Source organism: Orbicella franksi, chromosome 3 (genome assembly GCF_964199315.1).
Source record: "Orbicella franksi chromosome 3, jaOrbFran1.1, whole genome shotgun sequence".
Classification (NCBI taxonomy): domain Eukaryota; kingdom Metazoa; phylum Cnidaria; class Anthozoa; order Scleractinia; family Merulinidae; genus Orbicella; species Orbicella franksi.
In genome coordinates, this window is record NC_138147.1 from 28,766,093 (window position 1) to 28,788,781 (window position 22,689).

At 37.8% G+C, this 22,689-nt stretch overlaps 2 protein-coding genes across 3 annotated transcripts in view; both read right to left on the reverse strand.

Annotated features, from left to right (window-relative positions):
* LOC145481893 (uncharacterized) overlaps window positions 1-22,689 on the reverse strand; it is a 287,663-nt gene that overhangs the window by 136,203 nt on the left and 128,771 nt on the right. The gene's annotated exons all lie outside the window — the stretch shown is intronic.
* LOC145481903 (CUB and peptidase domain-containing protein 2-like) lies at window positions 6,367-8,420 on the reverse strand. Of its 2 annotated transcripts, XM_081460468.1 has the most exons (3): window positions 8,332-8,396; window positions 7,875-8,037; window positions 6,367-6,649 (listed from the first exon to the last, which is right to left on the reverse strand). In XM_081460468.1, exons 2-3 carry the CDS (start codon window positions 7,934-7,936, stop codon window positions 6,367-6,369), a joined length of 345 nt encoding a protein of 114 aa, XP_081316594.1. In that variant the 5' UTR covers window positions 7,937-8,037; window positions 8,332-8,396. The 2 variants fall into 2 exon arrangements, with proteins under 2 accessions (XP_081316594.1, XP_081316592.1); XM_081460466.1 differs by having other exon boundaries at window positions 7,875-8,420.

Genomic DNA, 22,689 nt, shown 5'->3' on the forward strand with positions numbered 1-22,689 from the left:
TTAATAGCGTTTTCAGATAAATGCCTGTGGAAGGGAAACAACTGATGTTATAAAACGGGCCCATTCACTGGTATTTTTATTAACAAGACACGTTATTGCGCTAACCCAGACTTTTTTCTTTTCAAATCAGTCAATAGAAAAAGTATTTCTCATATATGACTAAAGTTAAAATGCCGTTTTTTTGGCTTTGTTCAACTGTATTAAACCAGTGGTATCTACGTACCAAAAACCAGTTGCTCAGAGCTACCTCACGGTTTGCTCATCTTGAAAAGTTTAGCCTAAATTTTTTAATTTCATCGTTTGTAATCCATATTAATCTTCTCCATCCTTAACGTACTCTTCTCTTTATGGTTTATTATTATCTCTTTGGCTCTTTTCTATCTTAGTAAGCTACTATTTTCAGGTTTTCTCCATTTATAGGCAATTTCGTACGTGGCTAAAATAACTCAAAATATCGTGACTGAGCTTCTTTAAGGAATGGACAACCTTATCAGGGCACCAGATAAGCCATAATCTCCCCTGAAAAATGTGACGAGGCGGGTGTGGGTAATACAATTATAACAGTTTCATCGACAACAGTGATTCACTTACAGCGTTCGCAGATTGCTCAGAGAAGAGAATACTGCTTCAGGAAGAAACGTTAAAGCGTTCGAGTCCAAATACCTGGGATGCATTTTATAAGTAAATGCTAATGGAGTAACAATTGCTTGCGATTAAGTAAAGAGATGCATTGTGAAACGCCAAATCTTAAATAAGTGAGAGGGCTGGGTGTGCGTTGTTATAGCCGACTTAAAATTAGTGAGAGAGAAAAACAAATGGATAAGTGATTTCATTAAACGTTAACCGATCTAGCCGTTGATGAGGCAGAGATAATTATTCTAAAGATGAATCAAAGGGATCCTAGGTAAATTAATCTTTCGGGGCATACCATGAAAACGAGGTTAATTTTTGAGGTTTTGTCTATGTTTCATTTTTATTATGCTTATTTATATGACATTAAATTATATTATATCATACTATATTATACGAATATTATATTATATTACATCATATTACATTGTATTACATTATATTATATTACATTACATTACATTACATTATATTATATTATATTATATTATATATTATATAGTATTTTTTTATTTATCTATCGAAAATGCGACGGTACGGTACCGTAAAGCCAAGTAACAGAAGTACAATATTGGGACTTACAACCATTTCAGTTTTCTCACGGTGGCAAACACTCCATCGGGAAGGAATTCAATAGCGTTTGAGGAGAATCTTCTGTAAAAAACAATTCAAATAGAACTGAAACTATTAATCAAATTTAAGTACTGCATTCGGTAGACTCAGGTCAGCGTTTCTAGGATTTTTAATTAATAGTTTAACACATACTGCAGTAGGTAGAAGGATTGTGTTGACAGGCGAAATTCCACGTTAGGAGTGAATTGTGACTATTGTCAATGTGCCCTTGTGGTTGATAGACTTTGGATACCACCAAAAACTTTTCAACTTGTTTGAATAGGGACACTGAAAACTATTTGTTCCCTATCTATTAGGTCTTGTGTCGAGGAGAAGTCTGTTAACTTACATCTCTCGCAGGTTGGCCAGCTTGGAGAAAACTTCATTGGGTAGAAATCTTATAGCATTTGATGATAAGCTCCTGTGAGAATGTGACATTTATTTTGGTAAGGAAAGCTTTGAAACCTTCCGTAAAAATTCAAATTATAACAAATCGTTTTTGCGCTAGCAAGCAAAACGTATTTTTACAGTACATTGTTTGAGTGGCGTTGTATCACTAGTATTACTTTCGGTTATTACATAATTGCCTTTAAGGAGCTGTGCTATGCTTATACAGATTCAAATTCAGATTCAGATTTTTACTGTTTTGCACTATTTACAAAAAATATAACTTTAACAGTATTTATAGAAATGACATTGATCATTAAGAGAAAAGAAATATAATAGTAAATAGCCAAAATGAACTGTGCTCAGTAACCAAAGTAGCATAGGCTTTCGTGTTTGTCACCGGACACGTACAAACAATTGACACGATATATCAATTATATTAATATCAAAAAAGTACAAAAGGAAACGATATATATATATATGAAAATAAACGCGTAAAAGGATGGCAGAACGTAGATAAGCTATATGCCGAATATAAGCAGGCTATACAGAAGAGTAGGATTGATTGTTTAAAAGGAATAGTTTATATTTGTTGTAAAAGGAAGTGTAAGGCAGTTTTTTAAAGTTTATTGGAATAGTTTCCCAAAGTTTAGATGAAACAAAAGCGAAAGTAGAGGTCCTACAGTTATTATTTGCTTTTGGCCTGTGAAAATTTAATTTGGAAGCAAATCTGGTATTGTGGGTATGTATACGTAAAAAGCTTGAATTAGTTCCGTTTCCAGACTAATGAGCCGTTTCAATTTTAAAAAAAGTTTTTAAATCACGCATAAAATCAAGCGGTTTTTCAACTGATGAAGGCTTAAGAGTTAGCCGAAACGTCTTGCTAAAATATACAAGTCAGTGACAAAAAACGGCACTTTCATCGATTGAGCCTGTAGTGTAATGAGGTAGAGTTATAAGTGAGTGAGCTTTGAAACCAAACTTTAACTGTTCATTAAACTCTCGGAGATACTATATATTTCAACACAACGACACAACGTTTTAGCTTTTGGTTATCTGTTTAAGGACGCAAGAAGTTACCTTATAACGGCTAGAATCGTATATAGCGTTTTCACGTAACATCATCAAACCTGGGCATTTTGAGTAATGGCGGCGCGTGACATATAGTTACGATCACGTTTGTTAAAAAAAATACACGTTTATCTCGTAATTTTTAGCCGTTTGAGAAGTTAAAGTGGGAGAAAAAATGTTCTGATAGTGTTTGTTTGTGAAGTACAGTTAATCGGTGGCCTAGATAACCAAAGTAAGGTCTAGATATTTACTAAATTTTCCGGCCGCCATTTTGAATGACCAAGGACACATTTCACTTACAGAAGTCGCAGATCTGTCAGGTTGTCAAACATTTCAGCATACAGGAATGCAATCGCATTTGAGGACAAGTCCCTATGAAAACGCATTATTTAATAAGAAGCCTCTTGATTAGTTTGGCGTCTCGCCAAAAAGTCTAAAGTGAAATTTGCACTGCAGTGCAAATTTTAGTGTCTAAATCGTCTCCATGGAGGAGGCGCGTGGCCGAGTGGTTACGGCGCCGGACTTGAAATCCGCAGGTCGCGAGTTCAAGTCCCGCTCTGACCACTAAGCTGGAGTTGTTTCCCGGTAGACCCTAGTTCACCTCCTCGGTCATGCTAGTAAATAGCTAACTGGTCTGCCTCCCGCCAGTTGGGATTTTTAAACCTATTATGTTTAGTAGATATATTTGTTTCTTTCAGTTAAGTGGCATGCCTGTGAACTAGCAAGGTGTAGCTAAGCGCATTGACCACTATAAACAACAACATTTGAACATTTTGATTTTTCTTTTGAACACGGTTCTCTGGTATTTCTGGTATCCTATTGTTTTTACCTTTAAAGCTCCTGCTTGAACCCCGCCCATCCAAGTTGACCGTGTGTCTTACCAAAAAAAACAGTTCAGGTTCTGTCTAGAATGGTTGTGGTGTCACTTCCATGGCAAAACGTGCCGCAAAAATTTCTCGTATCCTAGAAACATTTGCAAACCCCAAAGGCAACAGCAACAAGGGTGCAGAGCAGAATAATGACTCTACGACGTTAGTGATGCATGTTTATACATTTTTAAGTCGTCTTCTGCAAATTGAGAGCAACGTGAAATGACAGGTTTCTGAAAATTTTAGGGATGTAAGTCACGAAGACTAAAGTTTTAGCATTTCTTGAGTAAACACGTGTTTTTTTTTTGTTCTTTCCGAAGTGACGTCATGAGGCAACAATCTCCAAACGCTCGGTCAAAGTGGCAGGATTTCAGGGGCAAAAAGCATCGAAATCATCAAAAGTGAATAATCTATTGCTTATACAGTTTCCAAAACCGTAAACTCTCCGAGGGCGATATACACATTTTATTTGCAAGCTATTCCGTGATTTTCAAATACGTCATATAATAAATGAGTTATCGTATAAAATCTCGCACAATTAGTAAGGGTAATAGGACTAAGTGGAGTCCAATTCGGTCGGTTATCATAAGAGTGATAACAAAATCAGACGACCGCGCAGCGGGAGTCCGATTTGTTTGCCACGAGACCGAATTGACTGACACGAAGTCTTATCACCAATTAATCATAAAAATTACAATTTCCGAGAAAAGAGGAATTTGTTAAGTTATGAGAGAAAGAGAACATTTGCATTTAAGGCCACGGCGCCTCCTACTGGCAGTTAGGCACCAAAAACACAAAAGCAAGCGCGCGCACGCACGCACGTAACCATAACACGTAACAACTTGCCAACTGGATTAGTGGAAAATAGGAGTATTTTTAAACCAATCACAATCGAGGAAATTGTAATTTTTATGATTAGGTACCGCGATTTAGATAAAGGTGTTTTCACTTCGGCGAAACAGAAGTCATCGTTGTCAGATTACACGTACGCAAACAAAACTGAAAAACAACAAAAAACGAAACAATGACGCACGGGATGATTATGATTAGGACATAAAATCGATCAAAATCAATAAAATTCATCTAATCATCCACCCAATTCAGAAATTTAATAAAGATTATTTATCGATTGACGAAATTATGAACTCTCGACATGTCACGCTCGACTCTCGACATGTCACGTTCGACTCTCGACATGTCACGTTCTACTCTCGACATGTCGCGCTCGGCTTTCGACATGTCGCGCTCGGCTTTCGATATGTCACACTCGACTCTTTACATGTTACTCTCGACTCTCGACATGTTACTCTCGACTCTCGACTCTCGACAATTACCCAGACTCTGAGTAGAGTACTCATGATACTTGAAAAAAAAGGTCAAATTGCACTTGTTAAGGAGATTTTTAAATATCAATCGAGGTGAAACCTTAAATGTAGTCGCATTCTTTCGATTATCTATATTAATTATTCTTCACTGATTATGAATTATTATTGTTTAAGTGAACATTGTAAAAATTCCTCATCTAAAAATCTCACAGCCACTCCATTACGTTTGGCGCGCAGTTAATAACGTCTACCGGTGATGTTAAATTGGCGCAACAGCAAGAAAGGAAATTTCCTCCCATAGTTTTCCATCCAAAGGAACATCGAGGTCCACAATCTGAAAAAAGAAAAACAAAACAAAAACAAAAAAACAAAAACAAACAAAAAAAACAAATAGAGTGCCTTATTGGAACCATAACTTGCTTATGTGATACGACCCAATTCAACAAGGAAAACAAAACAGTGTTCTTTTACAAGAACCCTTACCGTTGAAAATAACTGAGAACTCTTTCATATCAGCTGCATACTTGCCAGTAGCCACACAAGTGTAGTTACCTTCTTGATGCAATCGGATGGTTACATCAGTCTGTGTTGTATTTATTATTACAGTGGAGTTTCTTGTCAGTGCTGTATACACGGGAGGAGTTCCTTTCGTTGAACACACTGACAGCTTGAAGCCTGGCAATGTTCGTGCAACAAGATATGGTAATGTCACCTCGGGATGAACTAGTCAAAAAATAGAAAACTTATTAATTATCAAGTTGAAGTGAAGGAAATAGGTTACTTAAAAAAGAGAAAAAAATTTCGCTTCTCTATGTAGTTATAGAGGCGCACCCATTTTGGAGAACGAGAAACGCTGGGGAAACACGACCGGCGTAGGCGAGTGTTTCCACAGATTTATCTAAAAATGATAAACTGAGTTATATTTCTTCTAGAAAACAGTGCGAGAAAAAGAGGGGATAATGACTGTTTTATTTTGATTGCCAAAAAGTATTTTCCCTCTGCTCGCACTATCACTACGCAACAGCTCTTGATGGTTCTGTGTGTCTATCTTGTTAAATAGCATGCGTTCTCCGTACAGGGTGTTTTCTTAAGAAAAATTGTTATAGAAAAAAAAAAATTACTGTTCAACTGCAACGGTAAGTTACAACTTGCATTGAATGAGTCAGTTTTTACAGGTCTACCGAGTTAACAAGACAAAATTTATTTTCAAGTTTGATTAGTTCCCGTATTAAAATGTATGGAATGTACTGAACTACTCGGGCCCTGTTGAAATGTAAATGTACACGTACAGTAAACACATAATAAAAACACCATTTGTTCTGCCTGCAGCATCAAGATTTGCTACCAGTTATGAAACCATTAATACTATCTCCTTAGCAGATATCGAGCGATATACTTACAATAACTCACAATTATGTTGGTTTGCTCTTCCAGGTTTCCATCAGCTTCAATCTCCTTACCTTGATTGTTTTTTAATCGCGATCAAGTGTTTGGTCGTCCTCTTGTCTCAGGGTTGAACTGAAACAACTTCCCCGTTGCCTTATATATACTGTGATAGACCTGAAGCACTCACTATACGTACCGAAAGGGACTGTAGTGAAAAATATTGAAAATCCTCTAAGTTGTACAATGTCGTCTGAATGAAATGTTAACACAACTTGGTCTCCAGTTACTTCAATGCTCTCCCCAGTCTTTTCGCCACAGTAAACGTCAAATGTGTGACTTCCGCCATCGGTAATTCTTAAATAGTCATAGCTATCGGAAAAACACGAACACATTTTTTTTTACACACATTGAACATAAAATGTTAGTCTACTGCAGCTTGGAACTAGTTTGGAAGTGAACTACTTGCCCATTTGATATACCAGTGTTATATTAAATACATGTAAATAGCCCTGTTTTAGCTTGATTGCACGCTTTAAGAAATATTGACCACTACAGACACGAGATCTATTCAACGTCTCCGGCTACAGAATTTCAATTCTTGTAGGAAAGGTTCAGAGCCACTTTAAACATTCGAAACAAAAATAAAGGCAATCGTATGAATGCGAGTGCAGTTACGTATGATGTTTGAAAATTCTCTCAAAATTGCACGAGCCTTTAGGCGAGTAGAATTTGAAAAGATTTTCAAATACCACGGGTAGTGTAAATCCTTGATCAATATTTGCTCGAGCTTTCCTAAGATTGCTCGTGTATTATACGACCGAGAAAATTTGGAATGTGTGAGCGTTAATTTGCACTGCAGTGCAAATTAAAATAGCAAATTAACCATAACTTGATCTGCTCTCTTCCAATCACAATGAAAAAGTAGTTGAATTCTAAAATTGATAACTACAAATCGATGATGAAAAATTGGGGTCAACGGAGTTGTTTTTGAGTTACCAGCACGAAATTCATAATGAAGGGTGTTTTAACCGGAATATGTTGCTAAAAAGTTACCTTCACTTTTTAACTAATAGTCGGTAGTAGTTATCATATCTCTTGGCGCCAATTTACCATGCTTATTGGCATTATAATAGTAATAATAATAATAATAATAATAATAATAATAATAATAATAATATTTATACAGGGGGCGATCTCACAGAAAGTGGTTTTCAGAACAGCCCTGTGGAAAATATTATAAAAACGTAAAAGCTATACAAAGCAATGCTACTCAAACGTAAAAGATACGGTATAAATACAATATGATAAAATTAAGGCAAGCGTTACTATGGGACATTCGCTCTCTTTATTAGCCAATCACAGTGTTATATTTTACATGCCTTAGTCGTATATCAAAAAACGCTACAAAATACCTGATTTTATGTCATTAAAGATGTGTCTATTATTCATCGTGGTGTAGGATAGGACAGATGAATTTTACTCGTTTGTCCCACGATGGAATCACAGGCGATCTGATGAAGACTAGCTGTAGAGCAGTCGAAACGTCGCGATCAACATCTTCAAACTGTCTTCTACTCCCATAACAAATACTTACTTGCAGTCCCCATGTTCTTCTTCCTCTAAGATAAACTCATCAAATGAAATGTTCAGCGCCATGCCTTGTGCAATAGGAATAGAATAAACACAGTGCAAATCACTTGGATAATTGTTTGGATATCCGGGACTTTTTAAAGAGTTGTTCACCACAAAACCACATCCTGTAAGAGGAAAAAAAATATTCATGCTTTGAATCTGTCTTGCTTGCGAGAACATTGGTCAAATTATTATTTTATATCTTTATAAACCAAAGAAATCAACGAAGGGCTAAATGAAAAGCATGTGTCGTTGGCATACTTGCTCGTCACATAAGGTTATTTAATTTGATTTCTTTAGAAAACGTTTAACCGTATATGTCCGGCTCACTGTAGAAAGAAAGATTCATATCTCGAGATTTCCGTATAAGTTGAGATATGACAAATTTCAAGAAAGTTAAAAGAAATAATGTTCCATACCGTGCTGTACAGCAAAAGAGCTATCCTGCTTCCTCCACGTAAACAACAGAACGAGTAGAACGAAAAAGAACTTCAAGTTGCAGGGGAACTTGTCCTTCATCGTCCTTTCATAAGGATATATTCTTCCTGCAAAGATAAAGGTTGATAAGGAGAAGAAAAGAGTTTTGTTTTGAAAAATGCCCGTTTTAACTACTCAAGGACAAGATAATGAAATGTTCTTACAATTTGCTACAAAGTAGATTGAAGTTGCAACTTTGATGGGAGGTCTTTTCAGGCACAAAATATATTGCAATGATTTTCTTCAGCTCAGTGACCATTCGTCACTTAAGCTAACTACAATAGCTTATGACATGACGTAATATGGAAAAACAAGGAGTTTAATATCGACGAACAATTTAAAACAAGTTTCTTTTTTAACGGCGTTTTATTGAGTTTCAGAACAAAACATCTGCCCTTTTTTGAGTTTCTCATCACTGGTCAGACACGTATTATGAGACTCCTTTTAGACAAACTACCTCCCATGTGGTTCGTTAATTTGTCCTTTCCTGACCATGCTGTCGTCAAATATTCCACAGTTGAGATCAGCAGATGTTTTTTGAAAAGAGATTTTGTTATATTTTATCTGGTATGACTGATTCTAAAATTAAAGGAACTGTAAGGATCAAATTCAAAATTCTCTGAAATATGTAAATGATCAGGTTGGAAGAATTATTTTCTCGTGCAGATAAAACATAAATCAACCTTTAAAACATTGATTGTATGGTGGCCATCGCTGTGGGACAAATCTTTCAGGAAATTTAATTATTTTAGAAATAGGCCATCTCCAGTACACGATTGAAAACTAGACAAACATGGATCAAAACTGAAAAGTAATCACTTTTTGGCTGTTAAATTGGGTAGATCTTAGTAAGTAAAGAGTGACTAGGCATAAAATACTACTTTACTAGCTCCTGCAGCTTTGTGTAAAAACTGGTTTTACTGAAGATGAAGAGGAGATTTTTCAAACCTTCTGCCTCCTTTATGTTGAGACAATGATGTACTCTTACATCCATTCCCTTTGTCACGGTTTCGAGAGATTATTTAGTAAATTCGGTCGCACTCCCACTAAACTACATCTCGTCAATCATGCAGTAATAGCATTCCTAACTGTGGAGTAATTTTTCAAAAATTCCATAGTTTCCATTTAAATGAATTTTTTGTTTGAATTTCTCCAATTCGCAGAAGTGTGGTCAAAAATATAATCCCCGAATCCTTTGTGGTTTTAGCAACAAAAAACGTGATCATCATTTTAGCAAAGATGTGAAAAAAGTCTATTGATTTCTTGAATACGATAGGAACTAGTGACGAAAAGAAGACCCATATGCTTTTAATTTGGCCCTCAACGTTTCGTTGACAGTATACACCTTGTGAATGCGGGAGACGAGAAGACAGTGATTTTATCAACCAAGGAACACAAAAGATCCTAAGTGCTTCTCAGGTTCTTGAAATTTGTTGTTGAAATAGTAAGGTCAATGATTGTCAAGATTTGTTTTTCGCTTTTACCGCACCTAAATAATTTGAAAAAAGCTGATTAGATCAGAGGTCCTGCCTACTGTTGTGATTTGCGAATGGTTTGATGTCGCCGGATTGTTGGCCGCGTTTGGGGACTGTAAATAACTAATCGTATTTTGTTTTTGGATCAGTTTCTAGTTACGCTTCGGGCAGCATATCAGGTTTGTTTGGTTGGCTACTCAGGCTAGACTATGTCTTGCCAAGATATGAGCCATGAGGGAGAATCGACCATATGGAAAATGTGTTGATAGGAATTCAACAGGACCCCTCCCCTCGAAACTCAACCTCACCAAAATAGCCTTTTTACGCACAAAAAAGACTCTACTGGATTCTCCCTCATGGCTGGACTTATTATACCGAAGTATTGAAACATTTGGTCTCAAAAGCTGTCAAGAGCTCGAACTAAAATCTCATAACGAAAAAAGAATTATTACGTTAACCGTAGCTAAGTGTCTGGTTTGAATGAATAAATTATTTTCAAAGTACGTGATGTTGTCCATTGGTAAAATTTGGAGTAAGACTTTTATCTGCAATCATCGAACAAACTCGGCTATAAGCTATTTACAGCTGTTTCGACAAATTTTGGCGTAAAAGCCTACGCGACAATCGTGATTGGTATTATGTGCAGTATTAGTTTGGCGTTCCCTTTTGAGGTTCACGGTGTTTCACCTAGAAGGAAGGACGAAGCATGAATATACGTGTTGTGCTGTTTCGTTCTATCACGCTGAAACACCTTGAGCTTCAGTCAAGCAACCGTAAACCACCATTACCCACAATACTTTTTGATATTGCCGAGTCCGCTTTTGCGCTTTTGTACGACAATGGTTGTGTGCTGTGTATTGTATCTTACCACAGCTATTCCTCGTCAAAGAATGCTCTCGATCGGAAGGAAACTCCCGGATAAAAGTCACAAAGTTGTTTAAATTTGCAGTTTGGTATCGCTTTAGCTATCGAATTTACATTAACCAATGCTAAAATACCCATTTCCGAGTTACCTTGTGCCTCTGTTTCATAACGAGTCCGCGTGCAAAACCTTTCATATGAAAATGAGTTTGATTTGCATGAAAATGAACCTCTGCGCGGAACTCATTTGCATATGAACGATTTTGCACGGAGACTCGTTTTGACAAAGAGGCAAAAGACAACTCGGAAATGGCCAGTAGGCCACTTTCGACCTATTCAAATTTAGCTTGATAGCCTAGAGGACACACACAAAAGAAATGAATAAACATGGTCATTCAATTTCCTTTGTTTGTGTCCTCTAAGCCTCACCGCCAAGCTGAATTTTAATACATCGAAAACGGTCTATATTGATCCGGTGCTTTTCAGGCTATTCGTACCAGTCCCTTACTGAAGCAAGTGTAAATAAGAGCTTTGCATCTCATTTCAGCCCAGTTTGCTTTAGAATCATTCGCTTCGTAACCGCACGTGTTGTACCCTATGCCGGATGATGAAGTTCTCGTCCCTTCTGCTTGCACTGTTCCTGATTCATTCAACTGAACTAAACGCGTACAGCAGGTCCATTTTATGGACACCTACTGGAACAACAAAACTTTTTATTGTGATTTGTTGCTTTCAGTCGTTTACGAGCTTGATTTCTGCGCACTATTGTCCCTTACCACCGAAACAGGTAGATTGTTTTTTTTTCGGAGACGCGCGAAATAGTTGCCGCTGTCGAGAAACGTATTTGAATTAAGCCCACGTGGTCTATAACTGACGCCAAATAGGTAAGCGCACGTGATCACATCCCTTCACGTTCCTGAGGCAAGCCAGAAAACACCTGGCGATGGCGGGTTTTTCCGTAAGTAAAAATGGAAGGTCTTTTATCCATGGACGATTACCTACGAGGTAGCATAATCGATTTTTGCTGAAGGGGAAATCCAGCATGGGGGTATTTTGCAGGGCAGTTCAAGGAAATTGCCGATCGATACAGAGTACCGAGTCCGTGCTTTTCAAAATTAAACACTTCTAATTTATGCCGTAAGATTTGCATAAGTTCATCGCAATTCGCCACCTCGTTCTCGTCGGTCGCTGTTACTTCACATCTATCTTCGGGAAAAAAAATGTTATAAAAAAATCTTTTTTCTGTATCATGTTGTGCTAACAACGGAAGCGAAAGTAGAAGCACGAGGGAAGAACTGAGCTACTCAGCGCGCGAAGGAATGTGCTCACGAGCGTTTGCTTTTTTATTTGACAGCTTCAAGCCACGTGACTCAAAACATTTTTTTTGTCGCTAACGGCAACTGTTTCGTGCGTCACCGAAAAAAACAGTCTACCTGTTTCAATAGTATTTTCGTTTTGCCTGGCTTTTATGCATGGTTTCCCTTCCCGTACTCCCATTAAGCATTTTCACGCTTTTATTGCGAAGTTGCAGAACTGTTCATTATTTTATGCGTACTTTGCCTTACAAGCGCCGGCTTTGTGCAGTGCTTTTCCTAAACTTATTTTAGAAACCCACACAAGGGATGGCAGCCTGAGCGTCAGTAATCCGACTAGGGCATTTGACACCCTTTCAGGCTAACATGGAAAGAAGGAAACGATGCAAATGCATGTACATAATAACATAGGTCCAAGGTAATTGCACAAGTTACAAGAACATAGGGGTACGAACCAAAAGCAAAACAAAGGAAACATATAATTGAATAGTATGCTATTCTTGGTTTGCAACCAATCGCGAGAGATTAAATTGACAAAGATTTGGCAGCCATATTGGATAAATCAAACCATGGTTAGTAGAGGGGGAACTGTTATAAAACCTGACAAAGTAAGTTTTCTGTTGATAAGTTAATAAAGATGGTGAATTTTAAGCTCGGTAATGAAATGTGAAGGTGAATTAATCAACATGACACGAGCGTGGGACAAAGAAAAATTCTGAGTCCCCGACAGGAATCGAACCCATGACCTCCCGAACATCGGGCGGGCGCTCTATCCACTGAGCTACAAGAACTCATGGAGAGCAAGGTCGTTTAACTGAGTTCATATATGATAGGTGTCCTGCATACTGCTAGGATCAACGCTATCGAATTCATCGTGAGTAGTGATAAGTTAATAAAGATGGTGAATTTTAAGCTCGGTAATGAAATGTGATTCCTGTCGGGGACTCAGAATTTTTCTAATGAAATGTGAAGGTGAATTAACCAACATGACTCGAGCGTGGGACAAAGAAAAATTCTGAGTCCCCGACAGGAATCACAAACATTTGCAAATGAATCAACCCTGATAACTGCATATACGTCTTTATTATAACTATTGTGACTCTGTTTGTTTTTTTTCTTTCAATGCTGAATGAATTTTGCCTTAATTAAGTTTCTTAATTAAGAACACTGAATATTGGAGGGTAAATCAAACCAATGCATCTACGAGGCAGCGTTTAGTTTTTTGTCCCTTTTTGCGAATTCAGCAACACAAACTGCCAATAAGGTCTAGTATAAAATAATCATCATAAAAAGTTGCTTGCAGTATTAAATTAAAAGAATAGTTTCTTTTCAGGAATAACGAACAATGTTAACACAAAAGTGACAAAAAAAGAATGTAAACCAAAAGAAGATAAGGAACAGAAAAAAATTCCTCTACATAGGCCTCTTAGAGAAAACACTTTCCAAAATCTATTATTAGTTCTCTCTCGTCGGCGCCTGATTTATCGGAGCACCGTAACCATAGGAACAGAACCACATGCATGCTAAGAAATAGAAAATCACGCATCTCAATTTTTCAATGGTCAACAGGCCTGGATCACTGGCGCGTGCGCCCCATGACGGGACGCCGACAACGAGCAACATGGCGGTCGTACTCCAGCCAATAGGTCGACCGGGAGGCATGCAGCCTTGGTTTACTGCGTACATCTTTGATATTGGACATCCATGATATGGTCAACAGTTTAATTGACCAATTAGCTCATTACAGTCTTTACCGCACTTGCTGGAAGTCTCTGACCAGAAGATTTACACTATAATGAATTACTAAATTGCGGTAAGCGACTCTGATTTAGAAACTGCCGCCGTGTTTTCTGCTTCGGCGAGTTGCAAAGTCTTCCTGATTTGAAACCATGCCTTGAGAAATTTTTTTTAATTTCGCTCGCCTCTAAACAACACCACTTGAGTTGCTTTGTCAAAGTTGTTGTAAACTGTAATTGTAAACAAATAGTTTTGTGTCGGTTTTACGCCGATAACCTCACGTCTAGAAATAATCAACCATATTTTTAATAAGATTACCGCCAAGCCGAGTTTTGAAGTTTTCTTTGTGTTAGTAAGGACAGCCACTTCGTAGACGGCTAAAATTTCTTCTTCTTTTAGGGTTGGAATTCCAAACCAAGAAAGGATTTGCTTTTTGACCCTCGCACGTGGTGATTTGCACAGTGTTTACGACGTATGGAGATTTCCTCGTTTTATTAGTTCAATATATCGGTGTGGTGAAATGCATATTGGCGAATTTCTTTAAAGGTTATTGTGTCGAGTAAATGACTAGTATCTTATGGGAGCTCCCCTTTTAGGCTTGGCTAAATCCAAACATGAGATAAATAACGTCACGTAATTAATTTTATTCCAAGAGGACCACGCGGTCATGGGCAGCTTCTATTGATTGGCATCGTGGAGTTTTCTGACGAAAAAAAGAAACAAATGAAAAAATGTTTTTATCAGTATTTTTATTTTGATAATGAATTGATGTGCTTTATTAACGGTTCGCCTGGATCTGCTCTAAAGTATGTTTTCATTTTAACGATTAAGAGCGGTGAAAACGAATATTTTTGATCCAAGTTTTTGAAACGTTTTCGTACTTTTGCGAATTTTAGTTTACTCATTCCCATGTAGGAAAAATAGCTACACAGTTTTTTCTCAGCGGTATTAATGTTTCAGTTTTACATGTACAATTTCTTCCTGGAGTTCAGTTCCAACCGATATTCTTATACTTGAGATAAAAAGATGTTTTCACAGCAGTTGTATTAGCTCGACGTGAAGTTTGATGACGATCTCTGGATTTCAAAGAATTTTAAAGATTTTTCACGTAGTCGAAAATATATGTTGGGTTAAATTAGGAATGGATGCAAATTACACCGCACTTTTTGTTAACAATTTCTATGTGTATTTTATAAGACGTCAATCATTTGTATATCAACAACGGCTTGTTTTCAGGCAAAAGGGACCAAGTTTAACTTAGCAATGGTTTTTCGTCTGTTTTTCATATCTATATTGAACTCACAGAAATTCATTGTGTCGCCTCCACTTTGCAGGAAAGCAAATCTCTGTTTGTATCTGTTTGTTACAATGTTTCTTGTCTTGACAATTTTCGTCCTGCACGGCAAACTTTGCGTAGCCGTCTTCTTGTTCAGCTTCCTCAAAAGAGACATCGATAGCGCCACTGTCTTTTACGGTACCCATAACTGTTGTTGTATCCATTTGTCCCGATTGCAGTTGGTTATCAACAATACAAGTTCCAGCTAAACCGTGAATTTCACTTTGCAAATCATTGAGGGGCAAAAGCAAAGCCAGGCAGCAGGAAAAAGAGTAATGCGGATTTTTCCACCATTCCTTAAGGTAGCCATACAATATCACAACGTACTGAACTGCAAACAATCAAAGAAAAAGGACAAACAAATACGTTTTCACACAACAGGAAGCAAAATTTACTTCACGATATGAATTTGACACGATTGTATAGCGCAGAATGCTTGCCAACTCTTTATGCTTCCAGTGACGGCTGATTGACAGCTTGGCATGATAATGGTCAGGAAAGGCACATTTTATAAGGGAACGTCTCGTGTCATAAATTAGATATAAGAGCGATAGGTGGCGATATGAAGAAACGATAGTCCCTATGAAAGAACAATGTGAACGATAGCAAACTCTGTTCTGGGCGTATACTTGACCGTTAATCATCTTTGGTCAAATGCAAAGATTGTTTATGGCATTATTTGCTAAATAATGATGCATAATTACTATAGGCATTGATTATCTATTACATGCCACAAAATGAAAGTGTTTTCATACCAATAAGAAGGCCAATAACCGAAGCGTTCGCACCAACCACCAAAAGTTTGAATAAGACTGTGTCGACGTACGCTTCACCTGTATTCGGTATGCCCTCTGCTGGGATTCTACTGATAGCTCCAACAGCTAAGTTGACAATAGTAACGGCAAGAGATGTAGACATCAATCTGTTGTCGAATGAGTCTTGCATTGGACGCATCCAGGAGAAAAGCATTCCATACATCCCGGCGATAACCAGCGTTAAGCCAATGTATGATCTTCTTTCTTGTCCCACCAGAATCATGGCGGAGGTTAAGATCACTTTACGAGACATTTCGACAAGTTCCCAATACCACGAACGCGGTTTATAGTTTTCAAAGAGAAAACGCAAGCCTGTCATCATTTCCGTGTCGCACGGAGCTGTGCGGGCGCCTGTTGTAGAGAACATTATCCTTCGTTGTCTCCAAAGGGCGATGAATGAGGCAGCAGGAAGGGCAATGATGTATGTAAATTAAACTGTGTAGGCGGCCCCGTGCCGGGCTGGTGCACTAAACTTGAGCTTGCTTTAATGCAGGTCTGTTTTGAAAGGTCTCAAAAAATCGGATAGGATCGACACCGGGATCCATGGTCCAATTTTAAAAACGTCCCATCCGGTCTTGGTTTTGACCTGATCCATTTTAATAATTCCCACGGGAACAACATTTGAAAGGTTCTACCCTCGCACTTTTGGTAAAGCAAATCTCTCACACTAAATGGATTTTGGGCTATTCAGGCAATTTCTTAAGGACCTCATAACGGCGAGGTGGGGTTCCCCGAAATAAATTAAATACTGACAGGCTACATCTGACACGTGAACAAGCGAATGAAACGTGTATCACTATACGTTACCTAGTGGACAAGACTTGCAATCTTGTGGTCGAGTCCCTGGAGTTTCTTCATATGCAACAAACGAACCATTTGGACACTTCTTACAGTTTGTGGCCACGTAACCGACATCATCCGAGTAAAATCCTCCTGAAAAATATACCCAAAGCAGTCCACACTTCTAAGCAGGGATAAAGGTGGCGGTAATTATATGGCAAGCTTCCTACAGTTATTAGGTTATAGGATTTGGATCCCCAGCCTAATTTGTGGAAGCCCACTGATATAAAGAAATTTGAGGAAAATATTAAATTGCTTTTTTGTAGATGAATTGAGCAGTGTTTACTAAAGATTAATGCCATAGGAGCCTATAGTAGACTAAAACTATCAAGTCAAAACTGGCTGTTAATTAATATCAAAATTGTTGCTTTTATTGCCATCATGAGAATGTAATAAGGATCAAGCTTCTCTCAGTGTATTTATAACTAAGCCCACGTTTGCTCTCCACCAAAAGAAATCGTTTTTTTTTAATATTATCCTCAGCTCGACGAGAACACTATAACTTCTGATTCTCCCCTGCATCTTAAATATCCACTTTTAACTAGCTTTCTATCTGAGAAATCCTTCTACAGAAAGGTAATGTGCTAACAACGTATTAAAAAACCTTACAGAACACCTGTATGCGTATTGAGGAAATGCTGAAATTGCTGTGATTTTGTCTCTTCAGCTGGTTACTTAGCGCTATTTTACCCGCAGAAATAAGCCTGCATCAACAGCACCTGTAATATACCTGGAGGGCACTGTATACATCCCTCAGCTCCCTTCGAGGAAAAGTTCGAGAATGTTCCCACGGGACACGGCAGGAATGTGTAAGAAAAAGTGAAACTGTCTCGTATACCACTAAATCCTGCCGCCACGAGAGCGGGTTTCAAAAATGGGGCTTCTTTCCAATGGACTATGATCGCTTCCTTATTGGAATTTAAAGGATTTCTAGGGGACAAAAATAGATATTCTTAGTTTATAAAATGAAGCAAAATGAAATGACGTAAAATAGATGTTGCTCTCAATGGGTGTATTCATGCACAATTCTTGACACCGTTGATTAATTATACTCAGGATAATATCAAGTGAAATATCTGTAGAAGTAACTTATTCATAGAAGTAAAAGAGCAGGACAAAACATTGCAACACTTAATTGAGCTGGAGATGACGATACATATGCCATTTGTAATTTTGGGGGGTGAGAACATGAAGCTGAAAGAATTTTTTTTGAAGGTCACACCTCAGGGAATCTGTTTTTCTTAATTTTTTTTTCTATTTTGGACAAATGTTATTCAAAAAGGAGTGAATTTAATGGCCTCCTAATCAGTCCTAGATAACGCTCTCAAGTAACATTCTCAAAACTATTGTGGCAAAGGGAAAAATTTGTTGAATATACATCTATTGATAAAAGATCTGTTATTGAAAATTACTAACAGATATATTGTTAGAGGTCTGTAGCCAAGAGATTCAAATTTGAGTGTTCTAACCGTTCTGTTCTTGATCACCCTGAAAAAACAATATTTTCGCGTTCAAATCATCATAGACGAAAGGCCAAAGGCACAAGACGTTTTAGTGGGGCACATTGGAATATGTATGTTTTGTCTTACGAGCCATATACAAGTTTCAGGACCATAACTTAAATTGCTTTTGAGTGAAGAGGAGAGCCCTTCCCATCTCCACCCAATTTAAAAAATCGTGTCAATGTCCTGCATACTCCATAAAGGGAGCTTTCATGATACGCGTTTGCCTAAGTCCGTGTAAACTGGTTTTTCGGGGTGTGTGCTTGTTCCGCCTGTAGAGATTAAGGGTGGTAAAGCTCACATCCATGTGCGATCTCGGATCGGTGGACGGCCCTTCAATGTAGCCTTCTAGCACGCTCTCTGTCGTAATTTGAAGAAATCCTTCCCTCTACGCGCGACGCAGAGCCGCGGCTTGCAACGGGGGTGATCGCACTTTTTTCATACAGCATTTTTAGATGTAATGTTTCAAACACGAAAGATCGTATTTGACCACATTTCCAAACACCAAGAAGAGAGTTGAAAATACGACGCGTTGCAGAGTATTTTAGAAAAGTTTTCCGAGGTGTTAAGAAATGCAGTCATACTCTTTCTTGAGCGTTTGATATATCTTGTCAATCAAAACTAAAACTAAGGAGAAAACGGAGAAATAAACTCGTAAATATTTATGCTTATTAAGATCAGATATACAAACACCGTCACAGTCATGTTTTTCTTTGTTAAAATAAACATGTCTGTGGGTAGATCATTCGACTAACATTTTATTTTAAAGAGATAGGATCAGTTACTGGGTCGTGCTAAAACATTTATAACTCACTTATATAAAACTCACATGAATTGTACCTGCTCCAACGAAGAGAACAAGCCCATTGGCAAACATTGAATTTTGTTGTACGACAGATCTCTGTGGAGGACAAATATCAATTAAGTAATAAGATCATCAGGAGCTTCCATTTCTAAAATTTGATGAGTACAGGACAGGGAAACTTCAGAGTTTATATCTTACTTGATGTTGTAGTTTGGATAAATAACAATTAATTTAGAGAAACCAGAACACCTTTTTATTTCAACAGTATTGCAACGGAAATGTCGAGAAAACAATAATCCTGTTCAATGCTGCAACGCTATTTTCGGCCTCGTTGGCTAGAAAGCACCTGACGATATTTTTACCATGTTTACGTGTTGCAGGATTATTTTTGGCGTAGGAAACCTGGTATTTAAAGTTTTGCCAGAGCGCTGAGTTTTTGTGGATACGTTTTTGTCGATGCGATATCTTCGAAGGGTCCACAATGAAACGATCGAGAACGCTGTGTTGCGCTGTTTATATATGACAGGGCGCCGTTTTGTTTCCGTTTTCCGTCTTGTGCATTTTCGATAATATCGCCAATTGTCCACTCTATAAGAGTGGACGATTGGTGAAAATGCATCGACAAAATGTGTGGACCGCCATGGCCTTGGTCTTGTTAACACAATAATTTCCAAGGAATTACATTGCGACTACTCCTACGAGCCACTTGGAAAAGAGATAACCAATAATTAATGAAAACGATCTTTTTGTTGCAGTGAAACTACTTGAACTGGGCCACCCAGTAGAAAAAGACGAAAGGTAACCAATGGAAACGTAAGCTGAGGACAATGGACTAAAGGACTTCGTTTCAAAGTTTTGATATAGTGGGTTTTTTGGAACAATTAAGAGACTTTCAGCGTAATAAAGCAAATTCAGACCGTCACCGATTGGCCTTTGGAAAATTCATAACTCCATCAAACGTTGTAGAATACCATTGTTAAACCTTCAAAGAAGTATCGAGGAGAGATGAAACTTCTGCATGTAAGACATTCAGCTGGTTGAAGTGAAGAATTGCCTTTTGGAAGCGTTCCACATTTATAGCAAAATTTTATATACTCCTAGGCAAATTAGCCAGATTTGAGGCCACTTTGAAAATCGATCCTCATAAAATGAAGATAAAAAAGAGTATTAATCCAAATGTATGTAATAATTGTTAATTGGATATTTCGGTTGCCTGTCAGTGTGAAAATGAGGCCAATCGATGTAGGTACGAAATTTGTCTTATCCGTTTTCACGTGGACGGCCTCTTAATATTTTTAGAATAAATTGTCGAAAGCCGACGCTGGAGTCTTGATTAAACTTTGTTTGAAAACGTGACAAGCAACGTAATTATACAAAATTTAAACATTAACATCAGAAATTATCTCCCTAAATTACCAGTAGCTCAAATAACTCTTTTAAACATACAGATGCTGCAATTTTGTAAGAGTGGAAAATACTCCCGTGGTAAGGTTTCGAATATTGTTTGAATCCAGGTACCTGTGCATGGGCATAATTCAAAATAAGTAAAGAAAAAAAAAAAAAAGAGAAAAAAAAAAAAAATCAAACAAGGAAAAGAAAATAACAATGAAGACGACAAGTATGGAAGTGAGGTTCTTAAAGGTACTCCTCCTACTATCAAAGAGGGTGAAAACTCAGCAAGAATTGCAGTGGAACCCTGTTAATATGATCACCAACGGGCCGTAAAAATTTGGCCGTATTAACAAGGTAAGGTCAAATTTCATGACTGGTTTATTGTAAGTGATGTCTTGACAGACATCACAATTGCACTTCTCAGCAACTGTTCTTTAATGAGCGTTCCAATTGCAGGTATAATTTTGATGAGCATGACTGGTTCGAGTGGCCGTATTGACGGGGTAAAATTGTAGAGGATTTTCAGAATATGGCTGTCGAGCGTATTAACGGGGGTTGCCGGAGTAACGGGATCTTCTTATAAGGAAATGTATGGGCGTTTCGCCGGGACGAAAAAGACTGGCCGCAATACCGAGGTGACCGTATTATTGAGGTGACCGTGAGGCGGGGTTCCACTGTAGACATGACACATACTGAAAAAAAAAAAAAAAATGAATATCATAAGTTTAACATGACAGGATACAAATTTATTTAAGTGTTTGAAATATCTTCTCACAAATTCTGAGCATTACTTTCCCCCAATTTGTCGTATACATTGTAGCCGTAAGCCAAGTGCAGTGCCTTGTGTGTTTTGAAGAACCAGTTTAAAACTTTCATGTGGTTTTGATTTATTGTATAAGGTTGAAGTAAGCCACTGAACAGGAAGAGCCCCGATGTTTACTTACAACATAACCAGATATGACAGTGTGGAAAACACCTGATCAGGTAGAGACTCAAGTAAGTTTGAACGCAGTACCCTGTGCAAGGATATCAGACAATGGGCACATTGCACACACAATTAGTATAGATATGGAAGACGCCCAAAATTCGCAATCTGCTTCATTGATTTTTACAGCTGCGAAGTTGTTTCATCAAGTGATATGAGAGAGAACGAAGCATAAAGCTTCGTATCCATAGTGGCGGTTGACATGAAACTCTGAATTTACTTCATGTAAGTAATTGCGAAATGTTTAAATTTTGTGATGTCTTGCATTAAACAAAATAGAAGACGTAAACAAACCCTCCAGAGTGCGCAGTACGGACTGGAAATCATCTTTAAATAATATGACAAAATAAGAAGATAGAAATGACTCTCTACATTCCAATTTTAGAGTTTTTAATCAGGTGCAACGACATTTTTACAAGTATCCTTAGTATATAGAGAACGCATCTTTTATTCGCAAGATAACAATAAATCGAGGAATGCCTAGTGAAAGCATGAGCACAGACTAAGAATTGTCAGAAGCATGGTGCATTGTGCTGTTAACGTTGCGTTTCACTTACAAGTATTCCATACATAACGAGGTCAGACCAGTGAAGACGCCTTCAGGTAGAACTGTGATCGTATTTCCAGTCAAATTACTGTGAAATGGGTTGTCAATCAATAATTTTTATCACTATATTTTAACAGGACTCAAAATACAACCCTCGGCCAAGAGATGGGTCTACCTTCTACCATTTTTCTCAATTTTAGTGCGGGGAGGTCTATTGGGGTTAGAATGTTGGGAAAGCAGGAAAGGAAATTCAGGTAGGCGAATGCTAGTTCCTGATCTACACAATCATAGTTAATAGAGGGGAATGGTTATGAAACCCGGCAAAGTTCTTTGTTGTATTTTTTTGTTCGCTTTTTTGGCCTTGACCATGCCCAAAACACAATAGTTGTTTACTCCGAACTGAGGAACTAGCCAATAGAAACGTGTTGGTTACGTAATTCATGCATAGTGTATGAGCGCAAAACAAAGATTGTGTACTGTCGTGGACCTTCCAACATAACTCTTGGCGTCTTTGTTTGCTCCTTTGATGTTTGCCGGGCTTCATAACCAGTCCCCTCTATTAACTATGACACAATGTGATAAATAATGAAAGACCGTAACAGAAATTTGTTAACTTCGTGTACGTAGGGGCTGGGGAAGGAACATATGAACTCCCGCACAGGGTAGGTGAGGCAAGTGGCCCTTTTAAAATA